This window comes from Cannabis sativa, chromosome 1 (assembly GCF_029168945.1).
Source record: "Cannabis sativa cultivar Pink pepper isolate KNU-18-1 chromosome 1, ASM2916894v1, whole genome shotgun sequence".
Taxonomy (NCBI): Eukaryota; Viridiplantae; Streptophyta; class Magnoliopsida; order Rosales; family Cannabaceae; genus Cannabis; species Cannabis sativa.
This window is the reverse complement of record NC_083601.1, coordinates 46,419,416-46,446,138: the sequence shown is the minus strand read 5'-3', so window position 1 is coordinate 46,446,138 and position 26,723 is coordinate 46,419,416. Positions and strand designations below refer to the sequence as shown.

General features: G+C 31.5%; 5 protein-coding genes across 11 annotated transcripts; 2 read left to right on the top strand and 3 right to left on the bottom strand.

The window, feature by feature from the left end:
- Positions 1-1,066: 1,066 nt before the first annotated feature.
- LOC115705362 (late embryogenesis abundant protein 2) lies at positions 1,067-1,922 on the bottom strand. Its single transcript, XM_030632691.2, has 3 exons — positions 1,765-1,922; positions 1,458-1,634; positions 1,067-1,344 (listed from the first exon to the last, which is right to left on the bottom strand). Exons 1-3 carry the CDS (start codon positions 1,816-1,818, stop codon positions 1,264-1,266), a joined length of 312 nt encoding a protein of 103 aa, XP_030488551.2. The 5' UTR covers positions 1,819-1,922; the 3' UTR covers positions 1,067-1,263.
- A 3,258-nt stretch (positions 1,923-5,180) lies between these two features.
- Positions 5,181-6,152, top strand: LOC115705351 (late embryogenesis abundant protein 2). Its single transcript, XM_030632675.2, has 2 exons — positions 5,181-5,327; positions 5,533-6,152. Exons 1-2 carry the CDS (start codon positions 5,274-5,276, stop codon positions 5,959-5,961), a joined length of 483 nt encoding a protein of 160 aa, XP_030488535.2. The 5' UTR covers positions 5,181-5,273; the 3' UTR covers positions 5,962-6,152.
- Positions 6,153-7,697: 1,545 nt separating this feature from the next.
- Positions 7,698-13,414, bottom strand: LOC115705270 (uncharacterized). Of its 4 annotated transcripts, none has more exons than XM_030632557.2 (14): positions 13,234-13,414; positions 12,934-13,020; positions 12,411-12,500; positions 11,920-12,024; positions 11,706-11,821; positions 10,784-10,938; positions 10,612-10,700; positions 10,001-10,526; positions 9,419-9,529; positions 8,850-9,091; positions 8,673-8,755; positions 8,418-8,529; positions 8,118-8,192; positions 7,698-8,034 (listed from the first exon to the last, which is right to left on the bottom strand). In XM_030632557.2, exons 3-14 carry the CDS (start codon positions 12,483-12,485, stop codon positions 7,834-7,836), a joined length of 1,890 nt encoding a protein of 629 aa, XP_030488417.2. In that variant the 5' UTR covers positions 12,486-12,500; positions 12,934-13,020; positions 13,234-13,414; the 3' UTR covers positions 7,698-7,833. The 4 variants fall into 4 exon arrangements, with proteins under 4 accessions (XP_030488417.2, XP_030488418.2, XP_060973946.1 ...); XM_030632558.2 differs by having other exon boundaries at positions 12,934-12,989; positions 13,234-13,384; XM_061117963.1 differs by having other exon boundaries at positions 12,934-12,996; positions 13,234-13,378.
- Positions 13,415-14,340: 926 nt separating this feature from the next.
- On the top strand, positions 14,341-17,023 carry LOC115705302 (uncharacterized). 4 transcript variants are annotated; one of them, XM_061108410.1, is made up of 4 exons: positions 14,342-14,485; positions 15,469-15,511; positions 15,607-16,610; positions 16,772-17,023. In XM_061108410.1, exon 3 carries the CDS (start codon positions 15,629-15,631, stop codon positions 16,595-16,597), a length of 969 nt encoding a protein of 322 aa, XP_060964393.1. In that variant the 5' UTR covers positions 14,342-14,485; positions 15,469-15,511; positions 15,607-15,628; the 3' UTR covers positions 16,598-16,610; positions 16,772-17,023. The 4 variants fall into 4 exon arrangements, with proteins under 4 accessions (XP_030488466.2, XP_060964393.1, XP_060964394.1 ...); XM_030632606.2 differs by having other exon boundaries at positions 14,341-14,485; positions 15,469-16,610; XM_061108411.1 differs by lacking the exon at positions 15,469-15,511 and having other exon boundaries at positions 14,408-14,485.
- Positions 17,024-17,429: 406 nt separating this feature from the next.
- Positions 17,430-21,547, bottom strand: LOC115705252 (periodic tryptophan protein 2). The gene is made up of 8 exons (XM_030632533.2): positions 21,347-21,547; positions 19,845-21,078; positions 19,420-19,671; positions 19,245-19,337; positions 18,747-19,118; positions 18,304-18,648; positions 17,949-18,176; positions 17,430-17,854 (listed from the first exon to the last, which is right to left on the bottom strand). The coding sequence occupies exons 2-8, from the start codon at positions 21,069-21,071 to the stop codon at positions 17,684-17,686; spliced, it is 2,688 nt and encodes an 895-aa protein (XP_030488393.2). The 5' UTR covers positions 21,072-21,078; positions 21,347-21,547; the 3' UTR covers positions 17,430-17,683.
- Positions 21,548-26,723: the final 5,176 nt, after the last annotated feature.

Here is a 26,723-nt window from a genome sequence, read left to right as displayed (position 1 = left end):
CTTTAAATATTAAGTATTTTTCTCTGTGAATATCCTTAATTCAAATGTGCTCAAATTATTTGGTTTAGTAATTAAAAGGACAAATATTATGTGATACTTATACCCCATATTAAAATAAATAAGTATAGATTACATGTTGATTAAGAAAACTATAAATAAACACAAGTATGCTAAAAATATATAAAATATTTATTTATCAATTCCTAATAATAATAATAATATTTTTCCAATTAAGTTTGTAATAAAATAAAAAGCACTATACTATTAGATACTATAAGGTGCCCATGGCACTATATATAATAAAAAGCAATACCTTATACTTACACATGTTGAAGTGCAAAAATACAACTCACTTGTAAAAAATTGCTTCCATAGTGTGCCAAACGTTATATCAAATTTAACAAATGTACTAAAAATTCTAATAAATTTGATAATATGGTGTATTTGCTTTTATTATATTTTCTATAAATATTTAATGAATATTATGGATTTGTTTAGTTTTCATCAAATTTTACACTTGTTGAAACACACGTGATTTGTTGACCTTTTATGCTGAATGTATATAGTATATTAATTAATTTTTGCTTATCATATTAAAGATGGTGTTAAGGTGTTTAGCTAGCATTTAGTCTATTGGCTTTTGTATTTTTTTTCTTTAAAAAAATAGTTTTTTACCCTTAAACTTTGACAAGTACCAAATTATGCTTCCTGAATTTTTAAGGTCGTTAAAAATACCCTTTACTATTGTTTATGTACTAAACCATAATCCCAGACTTTGATATATACAAAATCATGCTCGTTGAATTTTGACATGTACTAAATCATGTCCCCTTAACTTTCATCCATGTTAGATTTTAGTAAAATTGGACAAAAATCCTTAAATCCAACAATCTCAATAGTTCAAAGAACATTTTTAAGACTTTAAAAGTTTAGAGCACATGATTTGGTACATGTCAAAGTTCAGGGCAAAAATCCTAATTAAAAAAAAAAAAAAAGTGCAGCGTGTTGTAAGGTAATAATGAGGGTGGGAGGGGGTTAGTTAGTAAGAGCCATGCAGCTTAAAAAGTTAGGCAAATATAGGCGCATGCACTTGGAAATTAAACCAAACAGTCAAATACATACCAATAATAAAAAGCAAATTCTTTTAAACAACACATGCATATTAATAAAAAGGAAATTGATCATGCAACAAATAATAAAGCCTTCCTTCCTTTCCTCCTAGCTGCTATAGCTAGGCAAGGCCAAGACACTTGATTAATTAGTTTATTTGCCATCTCCCATTCCAAGAGTGTTCTTCACTGCATTGGTTGCTCCTTGAGCCATGCTCGAAATTTGATCTCCAGTCTGAAATTAACAAAATAATATATATATCAAAATAAAACTAATTGGCTGGCCAGGTGGGCTATTTGTATGTAATTTTGTAAAATAATCATAATGAGCCCATGCCATTATTATACCTGTTGTAAGAAGCCAGGAGATTCATGTTTGACGCCTATAGCAGAGGCAGCAGAGTCTTTGGTGGATTGAGCAGCAGTTTGTGTGTTATTGGCCGCAGTTTGGGCTGCTGTTGATGTTTTGTCCGACACAGTTTGGGCTGCGCGTGATGCACCCTTCATTGCCTCATCTGCTTTTACCTATACATATATATAATAATGTGTCAACTATATATACATATATTATATCTATATCAATTATTATGATCATCATCACTAACTCTAAATTAGAAAAAAAGAAAGACTTATTATTAATATTATATATTAGTACCTGAACATCTCTGCTGATTTCGCTAGCCTTGCTTGAGATATCCTGACTTGCCATTTTTGATAAAGAAAACAAAAAAGTTGGTTCTAAATGTAGGAAGGATTATTAATTTAGTAAGTGTACTGAAAGTATGTGAAAGTTGTGGATCTATTTATAATGGGTTGATGTTGATTTGTAGCCACATAAAATCATCAAATTATTATCAACCCCTTACGCATGCATGAAATCAAAATGGTTCACAGGGAAATCTTATCTTTGGATTTTGGACTAGACAAGGCATAGATTCTTGACACGTGTCAGTCTTCATGGTGAACCACTTGTGGGGTTACAGTGGAGTTTTGTCGATCGTTATTAATATTATGTTACCCCACCTATATACCCATATCCATATGCTAGTTTTTTATTTTTTTTCTGTAAGGCCCATATCAGATATTTTCTTCTTCTCTAAGATTTTTTTTCCTTCTTCTTTCGGAAATGAAATATCACTTTTACATTGATGAATGATATTTTTTATTTATTTTTCTTTCCAAAAACCAAATAAAAAAATATTTACAATTATGAATAATGTCATAGTCGTCGACATGGGATACTAGTGTAGTAATGTTTTATAACATGTCGACTAATTTGTAGTTATTTCTTTATAAAAATCGACAAAAAGTTAACGGTATCCACCGAAATATATTTAAATATAGAAAAAGCAATTTCAAATAAAATTTGTGTTGTCTTGGTTGTTCAGCTTATATTATATAGGAGTACTTTGTAAAATATGGGTCGGGTCGTGTTGTATCGTCTAATTGAAAGATATAAGTCTTTTCGTGTTATGCTTACATTTTTATTTTTAAAGAGTAGGCTCAATTTTTTCGCCTTGCTCGAATTTATGTCATGTTTTATTTGTGTTTTCGTATTTTTCTTAAACGGGTCGATCCATTTTTATATTCGGAGCCAATTATTAACGTATAAGTATTTTTTATAACTTCAATTATATTTATATAATTTTTCAATAATATTTTACACATAATCATTTTAAAAAATTATAAGATTATTAAAATTTAAATTATTACTTATAAATAATTAAATTTTTATTTCATATTTTATAAATAAATTAATATATATAGTTTTAATTGTATATTTCTAATAGTTTTAATTATAAAATTATTTATTTAGTGTTTATTTAAGTTTAATTATAATTTTAGCATATTATAGGATTTTTAATGTGTTGTGTCGTGTTTTTCAGGCTTGTCTCGTGCTATGCTTTTAGAGTTAGTCTATTCGTACTTAAGTTGCCGTGTCATTCGTGCTTAAGCACATATTTTTTGGCTCGTATCATGCCAATATATATAGCATCGTATCATATTGTGCCTAATAAACTCATATTTTTTGGTGTCCTCCGAACTCGTGCCAATTTCGTTGTATGCCAAAAACCACAATCCATTTTTACAGCACTATATACTCTAAACTGATTATTAATAGTAAATGGTAAATTTACTATTAATGTGTTACAACTTATCAAGGTCACATGTGTCATAATATAAATTCTATATTTCACTATAATAGAAAAATTCAATATGCATCTCATAAAATAATAAATACATTTCAATATCTAAAAGATTATGCTTAAAATAATTTTTAAAAATTAGTCTTAATATTTTTTTTTTAATTTTTTTCTCACATTATTTTGTGTTAATTTCAATATTTATTTGAATTTTGTTTTCGTAATTTTTTAAAAATCATGTATTTTTTATTTCTTTTTTGTTATAATATTTAAAATATAAGTTATTTTTGTTTAAAAGATATTTTTTCAAGAATATAAATTAAGAGAAAGAAATTAGAAAATTTAATATAATTAAAGATATTGTACATAAAATAAAAATTATTAATTTGAGGTGCATTTATAAATTTATTAGATGCAAATAAAACTTCAGCAGAATAATTTAAGAAAAAATTTCAATAGAATAATAAAAAGAGAAAAAATTGATAGAAATAAAAATATAGAGGCAAATATCTTAAATAAATTGTGTTTGGCGGTTAAGATTTTTCCTCCTTAAAAAATATCTTAATTTTTTTTTTTTTAATATAATAACTAATTTTGTTACTAAAAATCAAACCTAGGTTATTAAATAAGGAGGAAATTTTTTCCAACCAAGAAATCTCGTTTTCCATCTATAGTGCACAATCTCACCATGTGTTGCAGTATTACCATTTTGCATTATATACTGAAGATATATATTTGAAAAGACACATAACAAGAACCTAATAAATCTAAAAAATATCTTTACCCTAATCCAGCCTAAAAAAAATGATTAAATTGACCACAACTTCAGAATTACTTTCTATATCTTAAATAAATTTTAAAAATTATAATCAGTAAATAAAATATACTCAAATAAATTGTTACTAATTAATTAGAAGGACAAATATAAAGATTTAAAGAAATGGCTTGAGCCTCTTCATTGGTCGCATGTAATGAAGATTCTCATAAAGGTGGAACAAAAAAAATACGTCACAATGATTATTTAATAAACACATAATAACGCTACATTGAAGCCTAACTTTTTAAGATGTTCAAATTAAGTTGAATGATTGTTTCTCAATGCTCTTTTACCAATTCCTAATATAATCTATTATTGCAATAAATTTATGCGTGTCTTGTTAGCCTGATCTGTATTAATTCGTGTTTTTCAAAGAACAAACCGTGTCGTATTGTGGTACAAAAAAATATGATTCGTGTCGTCTCATGCAATATTTTTAAATGGTAGGTGCCCAGCACAGTCCGTATAAATTTAGTATTTTCATATTGTACTTTTTTCATATCGGCCCGTATTTTTTAAACAAGCCAGTCTATTTGGTAACACTATAGTGGCGGAATTGATGCTGAGGAATTTTTAGTTTTTTGCTAACACGATGAATTTTTAATTAGTTAAGAGCTTGGTAAGCAAAATACCTAAAATTAGCTCATAAAACAGATCCCTTAAGCGAAAAAAAACACCCCAAGATAGTACTCTAAGCAACTTTTTTTTTTTTTTTTGAAGGAAAATACTATTATTATTATTATTAAACAAATAAGGATTCGTACTCTAAACAACTTACCTTGCCCTATCATAATACTTACTAAAAAGATAGCTATGTTATATACATATTGCATTTGCATGTGGTTCTATTATACTCAATTAAAGAAGCGTGTAAGCGATCTGCGCTGACCACGTGTCAGTTTATACTAAATGGCACCACGTGGCGACATCGTATAGGCTGAGTCATTGAGTTAACCTTTCCCCAAATGTCACATGCCCCCGAGGTTATGCCCCCTTCGTTACGAGAGCATGACACGTGGCATACAGGTGTCAGCAAATAAAACACGTGTCTATGTCTCACCCTATAGAAAAACACTATATAATTACCCTCATTGACACACTTCTATTCTCATCAAGTACAAGCAAAACACAGTTCCATAAATATTATTCATATTAACTCCATTGCCAAACTCACAATTCACTTTTTTCAGTCGAAAAGAAACAATGGCATCCCAAGACCAGGCTCGCAGAGCTGCTGAAACTAAAGGCCGTACTGAGGTAAAGTCGTTCGTATCAAATTATTTTACAGCTTTATTTACTCTATTTCTTAGAAATATGACACTTTTTGTTTTGTTTTGGGCTTTTTACCTTATCGGAAATATTATCAAAACTTTTAACACAAACAAAAAAATATGGTTGTAAGTTAATTTTTTTTATTTTTTTTAGTTACTTTATGTATTTTTGGAAAATTTGTCTTTTATAGGAGAAGGCGAACCAAATGATGGGCTCAGTAGGGGAGAAGGCCCAAGCTGGTAAGGACAAGACCGCAGATACAGCCCAAGCGGCAAAGGAAAAGACCGCAAGTGCGGCCCAAGCAGCAAAAGAAAGGACAGCAAATACGGCCCAAGCGGCAAAGGACAAGACTGCAGATACGGCCCAAGCAGCGAAAGAGAAGACGAAGAGTGCGGCCCAAACCACGAAAGAGAAGGCATCGGATACGGCGGCAAGGACTGGAGAGATGGCCCATGAAGGGAAGGACAAAGCTGCAGGAATTCTTCAAGATACTGGGGAGAAGATGAAACAGATGGCCCAATCGACTGCTGATGCTGTGAAAAGTACACTTGGCATGGCTAAGAACGATGAAGAAGAGGATTCTCCAGCCCCTTTCAAGACCAGGGGAAGGGACTATTAGAACAACACTAGAAATTAATTAGAGCAAGTTACTTTTTGTTGTCGTTTTTGTATTTTTGTTTTGTCGTTTTTGTATTTTCTTTCATGCTCCTCCTGCGTTTCAAAGTATCATTTCATCATACATGAAAATGAAATGAAGTGAAGAAAACTGCATTGAAATAATAAAATATACTTAACTTTCTTTTTTTACTATTTAGTTGTTTAACAGAGCTTTGTTTTGGTACAAATTTCATCACAAAATTATTAGAGTAATTATAAATATTTAAGTTAAAGGGCTGGAATGAAAGCGTTCTTTGTTCTATGCTATGAGTTGTTTTCAGTTTTTAACAGAACATAAGTAGAAAACTGAAGCCACTAAGATTAGTGGTGAGGGAGAGATGGAAAAAGGGAGAGGTCAAGGTTCGAACTTAGGACTTTGAAGCTATTAAATTATTAAATGATTGTAAAATACTATTATGCTACACTAAACAAAAAAAATTGGGAAATTCTATGTAGAACAAAGGAAAGAAAGATTTGGAATTACAGAATAAAGCTTACAAGGTTAGATTGTATACTAACTTTTGACATTTTTTTACAAAAATACTGTCAGGCGGTATTTTTTACTTTTTTACTGTGTTTTTTTATAAGTTTCATACTGCAGTATACTGTGTTAAGTTTTCACTAGTGTTCTACTGGTGTTTTACTAGTGTTTTACTGTTGTTTTGAGTTATACTGCTTTGTATTTTACTGGTATTTTATAAAAATACAGTATTTTTGAAAAAAATTCCGTGTGACAGAATTTTTATAAAAGTTAACTCAAATTCTAGTATTTTCGTAAATTTTCCCAAGGTTATAAATGGAGGATTGGTTCAAGGAGATTGGTTTATCTTATATATTTTCTAAGTTCGAGCTATTGAATGTAACTCGCCTAATTTAAAAAAAAAAAATCTGTATGGATTAACCTGTCCAATTGGGCCAAATTTTTTTTATATCACCTCCACCAAATTACAACACAATATATTAACTTTGAAACACAATATATTAACTTTAAAATTAATAATTAAGTATATAAATTTATATTATTATACATTTAATTATTTCATTATTTATTTTATATATAATAAAAAGTAAAAAAGTTGAAAAAAAAAAAATCTAAAATCGAGTTGGTCGGTTTAATTAGGCGGGTTAGATTTATTTTCAACCCATCCAATTAACATATTAAGCGGTTTGTAATTTTTTCGAGTTATTTCGGGTTGTAATTTTTATCGGTTTTTTCAATTTAGTTTGGACAGATTATTCGATTTAAGTGGTTTACAAATTTTTTTGTATAGCCCTACTTCGAATTATGGAAGATCCTTGAGTTCTTAGCCTAAATCCTTTTCTTTCTATGATAATTTGACCTTCCATGTATTAAGGCTATTTTTGATGAAGAGATGCGAGTGAGAAGCGAGGGGTCTTTGATTCCTGGAGACTTTACATGTATGATATGATTAACTATTTCACTAATTTTTCTTTTTTATTTTGACTCAAGCTAATAAACTAATATATTCACACATTATTCTATCAAATTAATCCAACAATCCAAATTCTAATCCTCTACTACGTGGAGATTTCGAGCGTGAAACATATAGTGAGTTTAAAAAATTAAACGATACTTTTGAAAAAGACGAGAAGTAAATTTATATAATAGGCAATTTATGAAACAACTCTTTAACATGTAAATGATGAATATATATACAAAAATTTCACAATTGAACATGGAAGTTGAAACACATGGGGCAAAATTTTCATTCAATTATAGGAATATTCAAGCTCAGATAGGCAAAATTTTAATTAATTTTAGTATATTAAAGGGGTTCCTACAAATACATTGAAAAGAAACTCAAAGCTTCAGCTACTCGCTCATGCCTTCAAGATCACTAAGATCACCAAACGCTCCTTCAAGAGCCTCCTTGTCATTGTCGCTGTTGGCGTTGTCACTGTTGTCGTCATCGTCGGTTTCCATGGCGTCTTCAGACTCCTCTTCGCTTTCATCTCTGTCCTCGTAAATAAATGGCACGTTCATTTCACCTTCATCTTGTTCCTCGTCTAGAACCTGTTCAGGGAAAAGCTCCAATAAGTTATAAAACTAAAAGCTTTCTAAGTGAAGCCATTACATACTTTATCGATCACACTTACCCCGGAATAAAGAACGTCCAAGACGCTTGACACTTTAACAGCTGACTGGAGAGTAGAAACTCTCGATTCTATGAGCTGCACATGAAATAAGATGATTGAGTTTTCAATTTCATCATTTTCAAAAGTTATCATGGTTACCTTTTCTATCAAAAATAAAAACTGGGATCCCCCATTCCCCACCTAACTCTAAATAGTTGGGGAACAGAAAACTAAAGCAATTGCTATGTCGATACCCAGAAAGGACTCGAATCTGACCATTTGAGCTACCCCTCTTCACATGTGTTTCTGATAATAATTTACCTGATACACCGAGTTTAAGGCAAGTAAAGAAGATTCCTGGGATATAATTCCACTTGCATGGTGAAGAAGTAGGCTTCTCAGCCATGGAAGTGCACATACCAAGACTGCACCCCTGAGTTGAGTAATAAAAGCAGTTAAATTATTATGACCAAATAGGCTGTTATATTGTGCAAGTGATACTTGATAAGGGATAATATGAGAGACGGCCATTATATTTAAAATCATTTAAGAGTAGAACGTAGGTTAAGTTCTTACTTCGACTGAATAATAGATATGAGAGATTGTAATAGCTTCAAAACATCTGATGGATTCAACTGTGAGATTGATTTTGTTATAACCTGAAATCAGAGATTGTGTTATGAGTATTTACAAGGCAATAATTTGATAACAACCACTAATGTTAATTAGCCTAAGACATGAAGAGATAGATACCTTCTCATCTTGGGTAAATAAGCAATCCAACAATATAGCGCGATCATCAGCATGTAGAGCTTGCTTAAGAAGAACATGAACAGAATCTGCGCTAGGAGGCTTAACAATAGCAGAAGACTCGTCAATTTCATTGCTCTTTGCTGTATTATCTTCTGCTAGATTTAGACCCGCAAGTTTTTCTCCCATGGTTGGCTCATTTGTATCGTCATCAACAAGGACTCCGTCGGCAGCTTCTCCATGACCTACAATTATCAAACAAGCAAGAAACTTTGTTCCTCAATTATTCACATTTTCTCAATTTGAACACAAGTTTCTGGCATATATGATAAACGAATGATAAGAACTCAAATTTGTACATCAAAATATTCAGCTTTATGACAAATAGATTTCCTGTGTGAGGTGAACAAAAGTGTGTTATCCCGAAACCCCTCTTCAAAAGATGTGGATTCCACCTTGGTAAGGGAATTGTATACAAAAATAGTAATGACGGCATGGCAAATGAAAGACTGCCTGCACCCGTATTACAACCTAAAGTGTTTCATCCTATCAAGTAAATTCTTATTTCTTACCAATATCAACTATGTCTCCTGTAGTTGACTGATCTGCTTCAGATGCTGGACGCTTCTTACTTGCTTTTTTATTTTTCTTTGGTGAAACCGTTGCTTCTGGCTGCAAACCATCTGTAATAAAGCATTCCACAATGTTTAAGAGACTAAGCAAGTATGGCAAACATTCTATGATCTTATGTACGATGCAGATAACTAAAACAATGATCTTATGATCCAAACTTGCAATCCACATAAAATTGTCTATAATGAAATTAACCAAATTACTCCACAAATACTCTTCACATTTCTTTCTCTCAGATTACTCAGAAAAAATAAATTACAACTACCTGAATGGTCAACTATTTTCACAAAGAGAATTATCAATGTCTTAAAAAATCTAAAAAATATAGGGAGAATCAGGCCAACCTTCTCTAAAGTTTCACGAATTATAAAAATACTATGGCAACCTTTTCTCTCAAAGCACCGTCAACATTAGAAAAGTAAATTTTAGAAACATAAAAGATAAATAGAGTGGAAAATACATGTTTTTCAGCGCTGTCAGAAAAAGTCAAACGACAACAGAAACAAAAAAGTTTATCACACCTTTTGCAACTCCATTTTCGAAAATGTTTGTAGTCTCTTCTGAAGCATTTATGACAACATCCTGCCCTGATTTACTAATATCCACAAGACTGAACTGGGGGTGATCAATTGAACCAAAAGCTACGAGCGCTTTCATATCTTTGCTAGCATCTAAACTTTGTAATCTTGCAGCAAAAATAGAAACGCGACTATTCTTCACACTTTCACCGTTTTGTAGGGCCTTTTCATCTTCATTTACTTTACATGTTACTTTAATTGGATTAACCTCATCTTCTAATAGTGATTTCAAATGCCACACATAAGCTACACCTGACTTTGAGATCGCCAAGACAGTCAAACCAGGTTTTCCATTGCATCCATCTTTACATTGAAAAGTTAATGGAGTATGTTTCATAGAAAGAACAGAGCCACGACTCACGGTACCACTATTTTTATCCAAACTCCATACTTGAAGATGTTTATCTCGAGAGCCTGACGTAATTAGGGCACCAGCATCATCAGATATAGAAGCAAACTGAACCTGGCCCTGATGGAGCATAAGTGTAACTATCAGTATTTGAACTTTAAAGATGAAGAAACTACCCATTACAAATATGCTTTAGTAATCTTACCATCTCATTAGAAAACTTTGAAAGTTTTTTCCCATCTTCCAAACTTAAAACACATATTTTATCATCAGCTACAGCCAAAAAATTCCCATCTGGCACATAAATGAAATATCATTAAGTCAAATAACAAAGTGATGTGAAGGAAAAACTAACACGTAATACATTGATCACTAACCACTAGAAAAAGCTAAAGCAGATATCTGCTTTCTTGAAGCTTTGAACTCTAGTAAAGGCGTTCCAGTTTCTGAGTTCATTTCAGATACCTTTCCATTAGTTCCGACCACATGCAGACTACGACCTTTATTTGTAAAAGATAAACCAGCCACTCCACTGTAAAAAAAATAAATAGAAATACATGTACAAAACTATCAGTTCATCTGAATTAGTATCTTGACCAAATTATTGTGCAGATGAAATCATGCATTCTTTCATGACAAACAAAACAAGCAGTTTCTTCAAAGAAGGCCTCTGATACTTACATGCCTAAACCTTTAGAATGAGGCCTCATTTCTCATTTTTTATTTAAAATTAGGATCAACCCCAACCCCTACAATATGTGAGGAAAACTATAGCAATTGGCTATGTAAGTACCTAGGAGGAACTCGAGCCTCAAACCTTATGGGAGCAAACTACATACCTGACCATTTGAGCTACCCTTTTGGGTTAGAATGAGTCCCTCGCGACTACTGTAGCAAACCATTACGAGTAAGAAAAGAAATCTGAAGTATGTATGCTACATTTTACATTTGCTATTGTATACATGCATATTGTTCATACATTAATGTTTGGTGTGTGTACATTAATAAATGAAATGAATTATTCTTCATCTGCAGTAAGGATGTAGTTTTCAATATTAAGTTGAGTCAGCATAGGTAAGCTTATAACGAACAACTCACAACCATTGGAAACTAGAACTTAGAATGAATATAGAAAACAGATACTTGTCAACCTAAAAATCTAGTACAAAAAATTAGTTTAAATTCAGTCCCCTAATTACAGTCAAGGTGAATTTATTAGTTACAACAACTTCGTGCCAATTAATAAAGTCTCAGGAGGTGCTAATAGTACAAATTAGTTGAAAAAAATAGCTTTCATACCCAGGAAAGGAGCCAGTAGTTTCCCACTTCCTCTCTCCAGATGAAACATCAACAACAAAGACATCCCCATCACTTGAGCCGAGAGCTAACAATAAGGTACCACGCACTTTTCTTCGCTAATATTTGAAAGTAAAAAAATCAGACTTCGGGATTATTTAGTTTCAATTAAGTAACAAATTTAATAAACAAAAGGCTTCCTTGAGTCTTAAACTACCTTTTTCCCAACAAAACTGCATCCCATACAAGAGAACTTACTACCAGGATTTTCATCCAACTGCTTCCACTCAGAGAATAAGCTCCCATCACTCGTGCTCCAAATCTGAAATTATTGATCACTTCCCATCATTATAGGAAAATTAAGTTCAAGGCAATGCACAATAATTCCTTGGAGCAAAGAACAAACCAGAGACATACACGTCTACTATTAGCTTTTCTGTGCGTATTTCTAAACAACAAACTTCTGATTGTATGCACTTCGAAAGCACTTTCATGGTCTCCACCAGTTCAAAGTATAAGAAATACATAATTTTTTATCTCCAAACCTCCCATTTTCTAAGCATTTATTTCAAAGTAAAAAATCAGCATATATTTTAAACATTTTTTTCTTCTAGTTACATATGTAGCACACATAAAAATAAGCATATGCACACGTGCAATATACATGTTTAATAAATTGATGTGCATAAAGGGATAAAAAGATCTTGCCTTCACTATTCCATTAGAGGACAAAATTGCAATGTAATCACCGTCCGGGGTGAAAGCCGAGATTAGGTGCTTCATTTGCTCCCTTAGAATCTACCAAAGCCATTCATATAAAGAGAGCAATTAGATTGAAAGAAAGGATTATCTCCAACTTGTAAAAGAACTCCGAAACCATAAATGCAGCAATTTCGACAGTTCCCACTGATGATTTCACTCTCTAGTTCAGAATTTTCTCAATTCAACAAGCACAAACAAACAAACCCAGATATTAAAAACAAAAATAAGACAACCCATTTGTTTATCCAAGAACCTTTTTTTTTTATTTTACAATTGCACAAATAAATTATACATATTCTGCTTAACACACTTCCTCAATAAAAAATCCACCTATTTTCAACCTATAAAACTCAAAGTGTAAACCTTTGGGAAAATTATTATTATTATTATTATTTTAGAAACTACAAAGGGAAATTGAATACAATAGTTCAATATATCAATATGGCCAAAATTATCAAACATCACTTACTGTTTTTCAGAAGCTACGAGGCCGTTGGAAAAACCTGCGGCGTTGGCGGTGGACGGCTGGGAACTCAAGGCAAGGAAAAAGAGAGGTCTGAGTTGGAAAGAATTCCGAAGTGGATAAAATTAGGAACCTATAACAACTTAGTTATATGACTAAATTAAAGGAATTAGCGAATACATCAAGTTTTTTAGTTCAAAACTTCTTTCTGGTGAGGTATTTAGAAAATAAACACACACATGTATATATACATATATAGCACAAAAATATATACAATATGGAGGCATGAAGGGTACAAGTGATTACCAGCTCAAAATATGAGGCTCCGGCGATCCGTCGTGGTCTGCGTTCTCCGGTTGGGGGCGTGAGGGAGCCTAGGAGAGAACGGCGGGCCTGGGTGGGTGTGAGAGAGAGGGAAAGGTCAGGGGTTTATGGTTTTAGGTTTTTTGTATTTCTTTTCATTCCAAAAAAAAAAGAAAAAGAAAGAAAAAAAAACGGGTTTTCGGATCAATAGATAAGCATACTGGGCTTGACCTTAGTGGGCTTAGACTAGTGATAATTATAAGGAAACTTACAAAAATACTGAAATTTGAGTGAATTTTTACAAAAATACTGTCACATGAATTTTTTTTCAAAAATACTGTGTTTTTATAAAACAACAGTAAAACACAAAGCAGAGCAACTCAAAACAACAGTTGAACAACTAAAAAATACCAGTAAAACACCAGTGAAACTTAACACAGTATACTGCAGTATGAAACTTATTAAAAAATACAGTAAAAAAGTAAAAAATTCCGCCTAACAGTATTTTTGTAAAAAAATTGTAAAAGTTAGTATACCATGTAAATTTTCCTAATTATATTAAAATTTTGTCATTTTTACAAACTCAAAAAATATTAAAAATAAAATTACTTTCGACGACTAAAATCAAGATAATGTGTCAAAATTTAATAGGTAAGAGCAAGACAATTAAATTTCATTATTTATATCATTTTTTTCATCATTAAACTAATAATACTTTTATCTTATAAACATCACAGGCTTCAAAAATAAAATATTTTTTAAAAAAATAAAAATAATAATAAATACATTTAAATCATAAAAAATTCAAAAACACATCCAAAACAAACTCTAATTTTGTACAGCATACTAAAATCTTTTCATCATAGATTTAAGTTTAAAATTATTAAACTATTACGTGCAAAAAGATATTTTATTTGTAAAACTATTTAAAATTTATAATATAATAAATTATTATAATGTTTAAATGCAATAAACAAGTGATTTTTTTTCTTTTTTGTAAGAAACAAGTGATTGGTCAATCATACATTTTTGTAAATATAAGTTGGGCTGGGCTGGGCTGGGCTTATCTTTAAATTGGGCTGGGTCTGAAAAGGGCAGTATGGTACTTTCAGTAGTGAAATGTTACGTAAAATGACGGTGGTATTGCTATATATATAGTAGTCTCACATGTCTAGTTCTGTTCGTCTCTTTCTTTCATATTCATTTGTTTTTAATTTTCTAGAAGTTTCCCTCGTCGCCACCACAACTCTCTCCGGTAAACCCTTTCTTCTTCTTTTTCCGATTTTTAAATTCACCACTCATATTTCCAATTTGTAAACCCAACAAAATATTCCCTTTAATTTGCGATGATCACCCATAACTTTGATTACATAAAATATTGAAATTGTTATGAATTTCAGAACATAGTACACGGTTAATTCATGATGTCTCACTTTGATTTTTTCTTGATGCTTGTTGGTAATTTGCGTAAGATGATGTGATTTGGCTTGATTAGTCTTTGGTAATAATCTCTGTAGAATATACCTAAAATCTCTCGTTGCATGGTTCTGGCACAAATAAAAAGGTGGACTTTTTTTTAAAGGGGAAATCTTTTATAGGAAAAGGAATTGATTGAACCATTATGTTTCATATTTTATGATTTTTTGGGCTGGAATGATCACAATTCCTCAGTTTTAGACAGACTAATTAAAGAATGTTCTTGATTTTTTTACTGTTTTTTTATTTTAGTAACTTATTGTCGAAATAGATTGATTTAGTTTCGAAAATGTACACTTACATACATGGTGGAGTTTATTTGAATTGTAATTTTTATTAAATTTTTGAGCTTTCTGGTCGTCTTTCCTTAGGGTTATATAACTATCTCAATACCTGAACATGTTACTATTTTCTTCTGTTAAGTTTATTCTTATAGTTTAATTAGTTGTTTAAGACTTGTTGAGAAGTGCTAGATGCTATTTTAGGTTTATAAATACCTGAACAATTTGGTTTTTTTTGGAAAGGGGAGCTTCTTGAATCAACTCACTGTATCATAATATATACCCAAGCACACCACACTTCCTTTGTTTCCGGTTAAACTATTGATTTCTTGTATATGTGAATTGTGATCCTTACTTCTCTCTGTTTTCCTATTTATTGTTTGCTTACTTGTTCTAGTCACTTTGTTCATTTTAAGGACTTGTTTCTAACTTGTTATGTTTTAATGCCTCCTGATATCATTCTTTGATATGCCAAAAGCAGAGTTTAGTATTCTGGTGGTATCTTAATTTAAAAAATGCCAAAGGTTAGAAGCGTAAGGTCCTTGTCTTTTGATCAATCTAGGGTATCTCCTTACCCTTGTACTACATCTAAGGATGATAATCCAACCAATTTTTGTAGTCCATTGGTCTCAGTTGATGATATGAAAGAATGGGAAGAGGCTAGGTGCCCTATATGCATGGAACACCCACATAATGCTGTGCTTTTGAAATGTTCGTCTCATGAGCAGGGATGCCGGCCTTACATGTGCAATACAAGCTACAGGCACTCAAACTGCCTTGACCAGTTTTGTAAGTCATCTGAGCCTTACCCTTCAACAGCATTGTTGCAAGAAATTCCTCTCACAAGCAATGCCTCTCGCAGAATAAGTGAAGAACCATCACTGCCTGGGTTAACCGGGCCTTGTGGGAGCCTTATGCACGGAAATCTTGTCTGCCCTCTATGTCGAGGAGATGTCTTTGGCTATATGGTAATAATGCCTGCTCGTCAGTTCATGAACACCAAAGTTAGAAGTTGCTCTTCCGAAACTTGTGATTTTAATGGAACCTACACAGAACTGAGGAAACATGCGAGATCTGAACACCCTTTTGAGAGGCCATCAGAGGTGGATCCAATGAGGCAGCGCGATTGGAGAAGGTTGGAATGGGAAAGAGATTTGGAGGATGTCCTTAGCGTAGTGCAACCGAGTAGTTTTGAAGACCCACCAGACAATGTTGATTCTTGGATGTCATCTTTTTTCTCCAACATGTTTCGTTCTATTGAGATTGTGCTTTACAGTCGTGTTTTGAATGCTTCAAGAGATAGAGAGCAATCCCATTATAGAAGATCAGATAGAATGCCTAGGTTACATCAAGATATTGGTTCTAACAGCTCTGGCACCAGACGAAACAATAATTTTCATGATAGTAATCGCCAAGCCAGAAGGCTGCGATGGCGCACACCACAACCAAACTATGAGGTGGACACAGTTTCAGATATCCATTCAAACTATGTGGCTGGAACTGCTCCTTTCCCTCGGAGGAGCAGTTATTCTTTTCGAGATAGAACAAATCACGGGCGACGACTTCACTGGCGGAATCAGAGATGGTCAAGCCACAATAACCAGCGGTGATTGCTAGCACATTGTGAGTTACTTGGCTCGTAGTTTAGAGCTACCTTAAGATTAAGCTAAACCTATGTATATATATGTACACAATGTAATGTCCTATGTAGTTTTTATTGTACTTATAGTAAGAGGGTTATTTATTTTTGTGGTAATTGTAACATTGATTCTCTGTTTTTTCAGATGTTGCAGATAAAGTTAAAATGTGGATTAGATATTAGCAGAAAGAGTTTGGAACGTCCCATTGTTGAGTTGCAATATGAAAATTATGTTTGAGGACTTATGGGATTCTTTCTCTAGTTCACTTTTTGGATCTTTATCAAAATTATTGGCTTTTTATTTGTTCCTGTGATTAAATGGAACTTTTTATTTGAAATTGAGATGTGTGTGGCCACTGGCATTCAAAATAATAAAAAATATTGATGTTTGTCAAAACTAATGCCTTTTGTTTTAATTGTTTTTTCTTTATCCTTAAATATATCACTCGTTGTTTGTGGACCAAAAGAAAAGAATCTTTCAAAAGACATTGTAAATCAAGATGGAATTTGTGTGTATCAATTGTCTTTTTCAACAAAAATCAAGCACATCAAAAGTAATATTACGCCAATATTCAGCTAAAAAGTAATATTACGTCAGGTCAAATTTTTTAAATGTTTAGCTAAAACGGTTATATTTTTTTGCAATAGATTACTTTCTTGATTCTAAGTCATAATGGTCAAAAGCTAATTCTCAATGCTGTCAACTTTTGTTACTTGATTAACTCTAAAAACTTTCACTTGTTATCCCCTATTCAAACATCATTTGTTTATGTACTAAATGATCTCTCAAGACTCAAGGTATCACAACAAAATTTGTAGAACAAAATTTTTCCTCAGGTTTTCATTCTCAATACAACCCTTCTTTGAAATACAGCAAACTGCAAATCTGAGCACAAATGCAATTATAACAAAACCGCCCGACTCTTTCGGTTAAACTCATATGAGACCTCTCTCCATGATGATCTCAAGCACAGAGTTCTGCTGCCGTGCAAGGTTGGAACGCACGGCCACGGGTCTCAGATATCAAAATGGTTCATGTTTCTCTAAATTATGCCGACTATTTCTTGGAGCTTGACGAGCATAAATATCTTAGCATATATTCATTTGAAGAACAAGTCTCTGCCAAATCCTGATGTATTCTAGTGATTGCTTTCTGTAAGGACTTCAAAGAAGGAAGCAGATTTCGGGAAGTTTGTTGTATAGAGTTACCATGAACCTTACAAAGCTCCTGCAACAAAACAATGTTTGGATTTAAGTCGGAAACTCGAATGTAAGTTATGATCTACGTTACAAAGAAAAATGGAATGAGAATATATTTTTACCTGACACCACCTTAGTATGAATTCTAGATGCGCGCAACTTTCTAAAAGATCAGCTAGTGCCTCGATTAATCTCTGCAAATATCTTTGTGGGACTGACGTGGCAATGGCAGCAATATCAACTGGATTCACAGCAAAAATGCTTTTCTTGATTAGACTGTCCTCATTTAGACGGAGACTAAGAAGTAGAGCTCTGCTTGGCTGATCTTCATTCAGTGCTGCCTCAACTGCCTATGCCACATTGAAAAAATAAAAAAAATAAAGAATGGTCTATAATTTTAAAATACTGGATATTGTCTTATTGCTATATAGTTATATAAGACAATGATTTGTAGTAGTTCTAGTTTCTGCTAAATACCTCAGGTGTAACGTCTATGTCAAGGTCTGTTGGGTCAAATATGAAAGTATCATCAATTGAATAAACAAGAACACCCTCCGTTGTTGATGCTGCAAAGCTTCGACCAGTGGGTGCAAGTCTTAGAGATTTTGTTCGTACAACTGGCCTACCATGGTTAGGCATGGATCCTGGCAAGTCATAACCTAGTTTCCCTCGGGTTTGTTTGTCTACACCTTCTTCCACATCACTGTTGTCATCTTCAATAAGATCAAGTGGTCCAGCCTCTGTCATGTTCTTTGAATTTAAGAAATCAAGCACTCCATCCAACGAGAGGTTATGAGTTATTTGAAACCGACGAAGCAACACCTGCACAACATGGGGTCCAATTAGGAATCGATTTATACACACATTTTTTTTCTGACAGTGGAATCATTTACAAAGAGCGTGTAGGCGTAATCACTAACCTGATCGGCAACATCATACATACAAATGTACTTGCTACATCCCCCAGCAAATATGTAACTCCCATCAGCAGAGTAACATAAGGTTGTGAAGCATTTTCCAGAACTTGAGTTAGCTGCTGATCTACGATCGGTCATAAGACGCCCTCCAGCAATATCCCTGCGTCCCTCGATGGTGTACATTAGTACGCCATCAATTGGGTCCCAAAAATTAATTTGCCCATCTAATGTACTACTAGCCAACTGCCTTCCATCCGGACGATAAACCACAGTGAGAACATCATGCGTGTGAGTGAATGATTCAACTGCACCTTTTCCCTCAAAAACATCCCATAAGCGAACTGTTTTGTCCCATGAAGATGAAGCTAGGACAGCCTACAATGTAAACATTGATAAACTTCAAAACAAATATATAACCAATAAAATTTGGTGCGTGGCGACCGCACAACATTTCCTAAAGGGAACAAGAGCATGAATAAATAATAGAACTCAGCCACTCACACTTGAAGGAGAGAACATCAAACCATGAACAGGACCTTCATGACCACTAAGAATGTCCAACAAACGTCCAGTCTTCATTGACCATACACAAATCTGTCATTGGGAAAGAAAAAAAAATAAGGAAAGGCATGACATCCCAATAATCTTGAGAACTCTCTACCAATTAGAAAAGCACCTCAAACGAATCCAGAGTGCCAGCACATATAACTTCTCCGCTCTGATCTGCTGCCAAAGAAACAAACTGTCTGGCAGAAGGGGTTGTAAATGTTCGAAAATTTCGATAGCGGAACAAGTCCCACGCACGGACAGATCCATCCAGAGAAGCACTTAAGAGACAATGGTTATTGCCCATGAAATGAAGAGCAGTGACAGCATTGGTATGCTCAGTAAACGTTACAAAGCAAAAGCCTGAGGAAACAGTCCAAACCTGTATGAAGCAAACATAATATGGGAGTTTGAGTTCAAGGACATTTATGAGTTAATCGCCTAAGGTGATAAAGCAAGGATAACAATGATTGACTAAATAAGAGTTTGAGTTAAAGGTCCTACTATAGATAAACATAAGAAGCAAGAGCTTGCAAGCTCAAAATACACATTTACCTTCACTTTGTTATCATCTGCTCCAGTAGCTAAAAGTTGTGAATCTGGTGAATATGCAAGGCAATTTACATCAAAATAATGCCCCTGCTGCTTAAGTATGTAAGTCTCCGACCGCCACTCCCATACAAGCAACTGTCCTAGCTTCGCACACCCAAAAGTCAACCAATTACCAAGCTGATTAAAAACTGCAGTTGTTATCTTTTCCCTTGATATAGATAACAAGTGAATGCATACAAAATCAGGCATTTGATACAACCCAAATACACCATTGGAGAACCCCACAACCACCATATCAAGCCCTCGATGATAGTCACAGGCAGTCAACTTTGATGGGGCCTGACTAAAACCATCCTTCCTCAACAACTCCCATTTCCCTTTCTGCAAATACCCGCTCTCTTCACCCAGATTACTACTTTTTCTATCACGATCCACTCTCTTCTTCAAATTACCAGTATTGTCACCTACTAAATTCCCTTCTATATCCCTATCAGGGGTACCAGGTGAGGGTGGCTCGGAAGCTTCCACCTCCATTTCATCAAATTCAGCTTCATTAGCCTTGAAACCCCAACTAAAGATATAACAATCCCGTGTAATCGTATAAACTTTGCAGGCCTTATTGGTTTTTTTATCAACACCAAAAAAGACACCCATAACCGTATCTCTATGACCCAAAAACATGAATGGCTTATCCCTAACCTGACTCGATTTTAATTTTTCCATACAAAACAATCTAGCTGTCAAATCTTTTGACCCAGCAAGCAAATAACTCGAGTCCGGGCTCCAGTCCAATGTAGTAACTTTATCATCACAATCAGCGAAAGTTTTAACCAATTCAAATGGAAAAAACTCCTTTTTGAAGCCAGGTGATCGCCAAATTTGGATCAACTTACCCATAGCAACGGCAATATAAGCACCGTTGGGGCTGAATTTGACAGCATTTACAGGGTGCTTGAAGGTAATACGATGAAGCACAACTCGTCGCCGAAGGTTTATGAAGAGACAACGGCGATTCTCGTCGACGGTGAGGAGGAACACACCATCGGGCGAGGCAGCAATTCGACATATATTCGAAGATGATTGAACTGGCAAAGTTAGGGTTTGAGATTTGATGAGGTCAATAACAGAAACTCGGTTACCAACTGGGGAGATTAGCTCAGTATTGTTGGTGACTATAGCATTGCCTCCTCTATAAGGAGCTCCAAGAAGATTTTGGAATCGATAGTTCATAATTTTTCTGGAAGAAATTATAACAAAAACAGAAGAAAATCATCAAACCTATAACACAGCAGCTAATTTATTCGCTTAACTAAACCAAATACAACAAAATGAAAGCAATTAGCTAACTAAACACATAACATTTTAGTTCAAAACTTCTCCTAATTTTCTTTTTCTTTTGATTTCTGATGAGTACTAGGAAGTACACTACACTATATAGTTACATATATATATGTATATGTATATAGAGAATATGGAGGCATGAAATGAAGGGTAGAAATGATCACCAGCTTTAATCTCAGTCGAGAAGAAAGGAGGCTCCGGCGCGCGAGGAGTATGAAGCTTCGTAGGTCCGTCGTGGTCTGCGTTCGGCGGTTGGGGTCCGAGTTCGCGTGAGGGAGGGCTAGAGGAGAACGGCGGGGCTGGGTGGGTGTGAGAGAGAGAGTAGGGAAAGGTCAGGGGTTTATGGTTTTAGGTTTTTTGTTTTGGAAAAAAAAAAAAACATCGGTTTTCGGATCAATAGATAAGAATACTGGGCTTGACCTTAGTGGGCTTAAGACTTTTTTCTCAGCATTAGTGGGCTTTGACTTATAATATAATTAAAAATTATAAAATAATGAGGAAATTAGAACGTGTACCCATTGTTATCTTTTTATTTGGTAATATATCATTTAGTACATTGTGTTTTCATTAAAAAAAAACATATTTAGTACCTTGTGTTTTCAATAATACTTAATTGTTATCTCTTATTTTTAAATTATATATATTTAGTACCTTAAATTAAAATTCAATGAATACAATTTTCTCAATTTATCTAAACAAATCTAAGTTGTATGTAATTAAATAATTAATTTAAAATTAAAATTTATAAAATTTTAGACCGTTTGATTGTATTGATAAAATTCTATTACAAAAATTAAATTTAAAGTACTAAATATATATCTTTATATATTAAAAGTGCCTATCTAACGACATTTCTTGGTTTAACATTCTTGGTTTAACAGAATATACTTAAAAATAAAAGAATATTCTGTTAAATTTAACGATTAGGTTTGATCTCCCATTAAAAAATAAACCCAATAATTAAACCCAAAAAATTAAACAATCTTTTAAATAAACAATCTTTTAAATATTAATAATCTCTTTTTAAATTAAAAAAATCATCTTTAGCCACATATCTCTCTAACAAACCTATCTTAGGAGAATATTAATAATTTTTTTATTTATTTTTTAAAAAAGAAAAATATAGATAAAATATCTAGAAAAGATAATATAAAAGAACATTGATTGTGTTGGCTTAGAGATTTTTGGAGAGGAAATTACACTCTATACCCTTTTTATATTGTCCTCTTTTATTTTTACCTTCTTTTTTAAAATCTATCATTTTTACCTCTTTTTTTAAACATTGTACCAATTTTACCCCTATCACTTCAAGATACTCTCCATGTGATTCTCTTATGTAAGGGTATTTTGGGTACAATACACATAAAAAGAGGTATGTTTCAAATAAACATAAAATTAGAGGTAAATTTGATTAATTAATGAATAAAAGAGGCATTTTTCAACTTACGCTTAAAAAAATAATAAAAAAAAAAGATAAAATGGGCTGTAATTAGTATTTACCTTATATATGTTTGTGCTTATTTTTAGTTTTATTTTTAATTTTACCACCAAGAGGAGAAGGTTGAAAAATATTAAAATATGAAAATATTATTGGTGCTTATTAGTAATTTGCAAAGAATGTGAAAGTCTATAAATATATAGTTGTGTAGCTATTATTAGATATGAAATGAGATAATAGAACTTTTTTCAATTAGAAGATTAATGTACATTTTACTATTAATAACATACATTATTATAACACAACTATATTTTACTTACTAAATATACTGACACATATTTTATTTTTATAAAACAAATCGTTCAAATAATTATACTATTTTAATTATTAATTCAAATAAAAAACTAAAATATTAAATAAAACTAACACTACGTGGCTTGGCACGTAACAATCACCTAGTAATTTTAAAATACATGGTACCAAATAAGTATTATTGAAAATATAAGGTACCTAACTTAGTAACTTGTATTTAGATAAAATATTGGGTACTAAATGTGTAGATACTTTTTTATTTTTATTTTATTACTCTTTCATTTATAACTAGTTTTATAAGTCATATACTTTAGAGACTTTAGTTTTAATAAATTATGTAAAGTTATATTTAATATTTTAATAAATTATTGTTGGGTAAATACTATTTTAGACCATGTGTTTTGTAAAAGTTACTAATTGGACCTTCTGTTTTGTTAAATAACAAAATAGACCATGTAATTTCCAAAATTGTACAAACAGGACCCTGAACTGATTTTTTATCAAAATAAAACTTAATAATAATCTGATTTAGATATACTATGACAAAACTGGTTACATTTTCTGTATTTGTTCGTATAAATTTTTTTCTTAAAGTTGATTATATTAAAAAAATAAAATTATTGAAAATTGAGCTCAAAGTCCTATTTTTACTATTTTGGAAAATATAGGGTTCATTTTGTCATTTAACAAAACAAAATGTCTAATTGGTAATTTTTTAAAAATACATGGTCCAAAATAGTATTTACCCATTATTGGTAGAAGAAAAAAAATTAAAAAAATTAGTACAACCAAAAATATAAATTTTATATGAAATAAAAATTAATAAAATAAAATATCTTTAAAAAAATTTAGAGTATAAATTTCTCTTTTTTTAATAGTGTAAATAAAACTCCCGATTTTAAATTAAACATTGTTAAGGACGATAATATCCCTGAAACACCGTTCGTTTGGTACGTATGATTTGACTGGATTAGATAAGTTAATTTGTCCAATCCAATGTTTGACATGTTAGAACGTCTAGATAAGTAATCCAGCTAATCCCATTTGTTTGGAATTATTTATCCCATCGAGCAAAGTGGGATAAATAATCTCATACAAGTAAGTTTTTTTTTTATCCTTTTTTTAGTTTTTATTTTGATTAAAAAGAATTTAAATGAAATAATTTTTACAAATCTATTTATAAATTTTTTTTATCAAGGAATTATTCATTAAAATGATTAAAAAATGTGTAATTTTGAATTATCATGCATAAACTTTAAAAAATTAAAATAATATTGATTAAATAATAGAAAAATTTATTTACATCCCAAAAATTTCTAAACACGCCCCATATTAATAATTTTTATTTTATATAAAATTTATATCTTTAATTATGCTAAGTTTTTTTAATTTTTTTTTCTTCCAATTCATATCTCTAAAAAATATACCTATCAAACAAAAATAAATTATGTTTTTAATATTATGACAAAAAAATCAAAATAAAAAAATATATGAATTTTTATTCAAAAACAATATATATACATGAGTTATAAAAAAATTATAAAAAATAAATCAAAATAAGTATCGAGATTAAGATAAAATAATGTGAGAAAAAAAATTAAAAAAATATTAAAAGTAATTTTTAAAAATTATTTAAGTTTATATTTATTTAATAATGGGATGTATTTATCATTTTATGGGGTAATAAAAATCACCTTAAACAATAATTACTTAAATTAATTCTATAAAAAGAACAATATGACAATAAAATTATATCTATTCTATATAAAGTGTGCCTATATAACTAAATTCTTGGTTTATGAGAAATTCATGGGTGTGACTTTTTATTTATATTTAATAAAATAATAAAATATTATTTATATATAATAAAATAAGAAAATAAAAATAAAACAAATCCCATTTAAACTGATATTTGATATTTGAACTGATACTATTTATATATATACAATATTATATATTGTTCTCAATGTGATATTATTTAAACCATAAATTTACTATCCTATTTTGAATTTAATTAAAACCAACAAAATATATATACCTAATCTTGTACGTTCTCATTTTTTCTAATTTTTTTTTATTAAAGTTAATTATTTTAAATAAATAAAAATTCATAATAAAAATCTGATTTTTAAATTTTCTCTATTACTATACTATTTTGAATTTAATTAACAACAATAAAATATATGTACGTATATTTTTCATTTTTTTAATATAAATTTTCTATATACATATATATTTATACAAAAAAAAAATAGAGATAAAAAATAGTAGTGAAGAGATTCAAAAAATTTCACATAAGCTTCAAACACACTCTAAAAAAAGTATCATTTATAATTCTATGTGTAACTAATTTATTTGTTTATTTGGATGATTTTAGTCTATATATCTCAAATTATACTTTTTAATTTTTATAATTCGGTTATAGCAAGTAAGAATATTTGGGTTGATGTAATCATAACAGTATATATATAGCTTTAGTTGAGCATGAATTGTCCATTTGATTTTGTTTTAAGTTTAGATTTTACAATTGTATTTGAATACTTAGCTATATATATGTGGATCTTGAATTTATCGGGTTAATTTGTTGAAAATATATGTTTACTGATTTGCTCAAAACAAATATACATAAACACATATATTTTGTTGAATCTATCATGGAGTGCTATGAGATTGATGAGAGGCTTCAAGAGAAGAATGATATTAAGATAAATTTGGAGAGCATTGCTTTGTTATAATATTATTTGGAAGCTATCATATTTCTTGTTTTTTATATTCTTTCTTTCATATGTCCAGTTATATGTCTGCTACCCTTATTCTTTATAATTTTATTGTTACCGACTCGAGTTAAGTGTCCATAGTAAGTGTGTAGCATTATTATTTTTTAAATATATTTTAAGCTAATCTCCATTCTCCTCTTCTCTTTCTGCAAATTTTAAATTTGACTTTTTACTATTGATTTTCAAATAACCCCACACACTAATTAAAATTAATTTTTAAATCATTTTAAATTATATGATTATTTATTGAATTTTTCTCAATTAAATTACAGAACACCTAACATAAAACTAAATATACGTGCTTTGCACGTAACTTTTTTCTAGTATTCTCTTTAAATATCTAAAAATTTATATTAATATTTTAGAAAGTTAATATTTGTATTAAATTAGTATTTCAGATGTTTTAAATGATAGAGATCAGAGTTTAATTTGGAAAATTCTTTTGTCTATTGGCTGTGAAGGAGATAGTTGGTATTGATGGAAGGATAACCATGGTCTCTTCACTGTTAAGAGTGCCTACGGGTTGTAATAGAAAAACATTACTAGTCCTGGTCATTCTAATTCTTCTGATTTTTGGAAAATATTACTAGTTATGGTCATTCTAATTCTTCTGATTTTTGGAGGAAGTTGTGGAAGCCTAAACTTCCCCCAAAGGTTCAAAATTTCTTATGGAGAGTGTGTGTAAATAGCCTCCCAACAAGATTTCAATTGGCCACTAACACATGTACTTGTTAACACCTATTGCCTGATGTGTTCTGTTGCACCAGAAATAGCGCTTCACGTGCTAGCTCGCTGTAATTTTGCTCAAGATTGCTGGAGACAAACCAGGGTGGTTGTTGTTGCACCTGCTGCCATGATGTTTACAAGTTGGTTTGAGGAGGGGTTGAACCGTTGGAGTGAGGTTGCGTGTGTTGAAGCAGCCATGATCCTTTGGTCTATTTGGAATACAAGAAATGGTGTGGTCTGGAACTCTAATCTCCTCCTAGCTGGTGAGCAGGCTCGGCCCTGGGCATA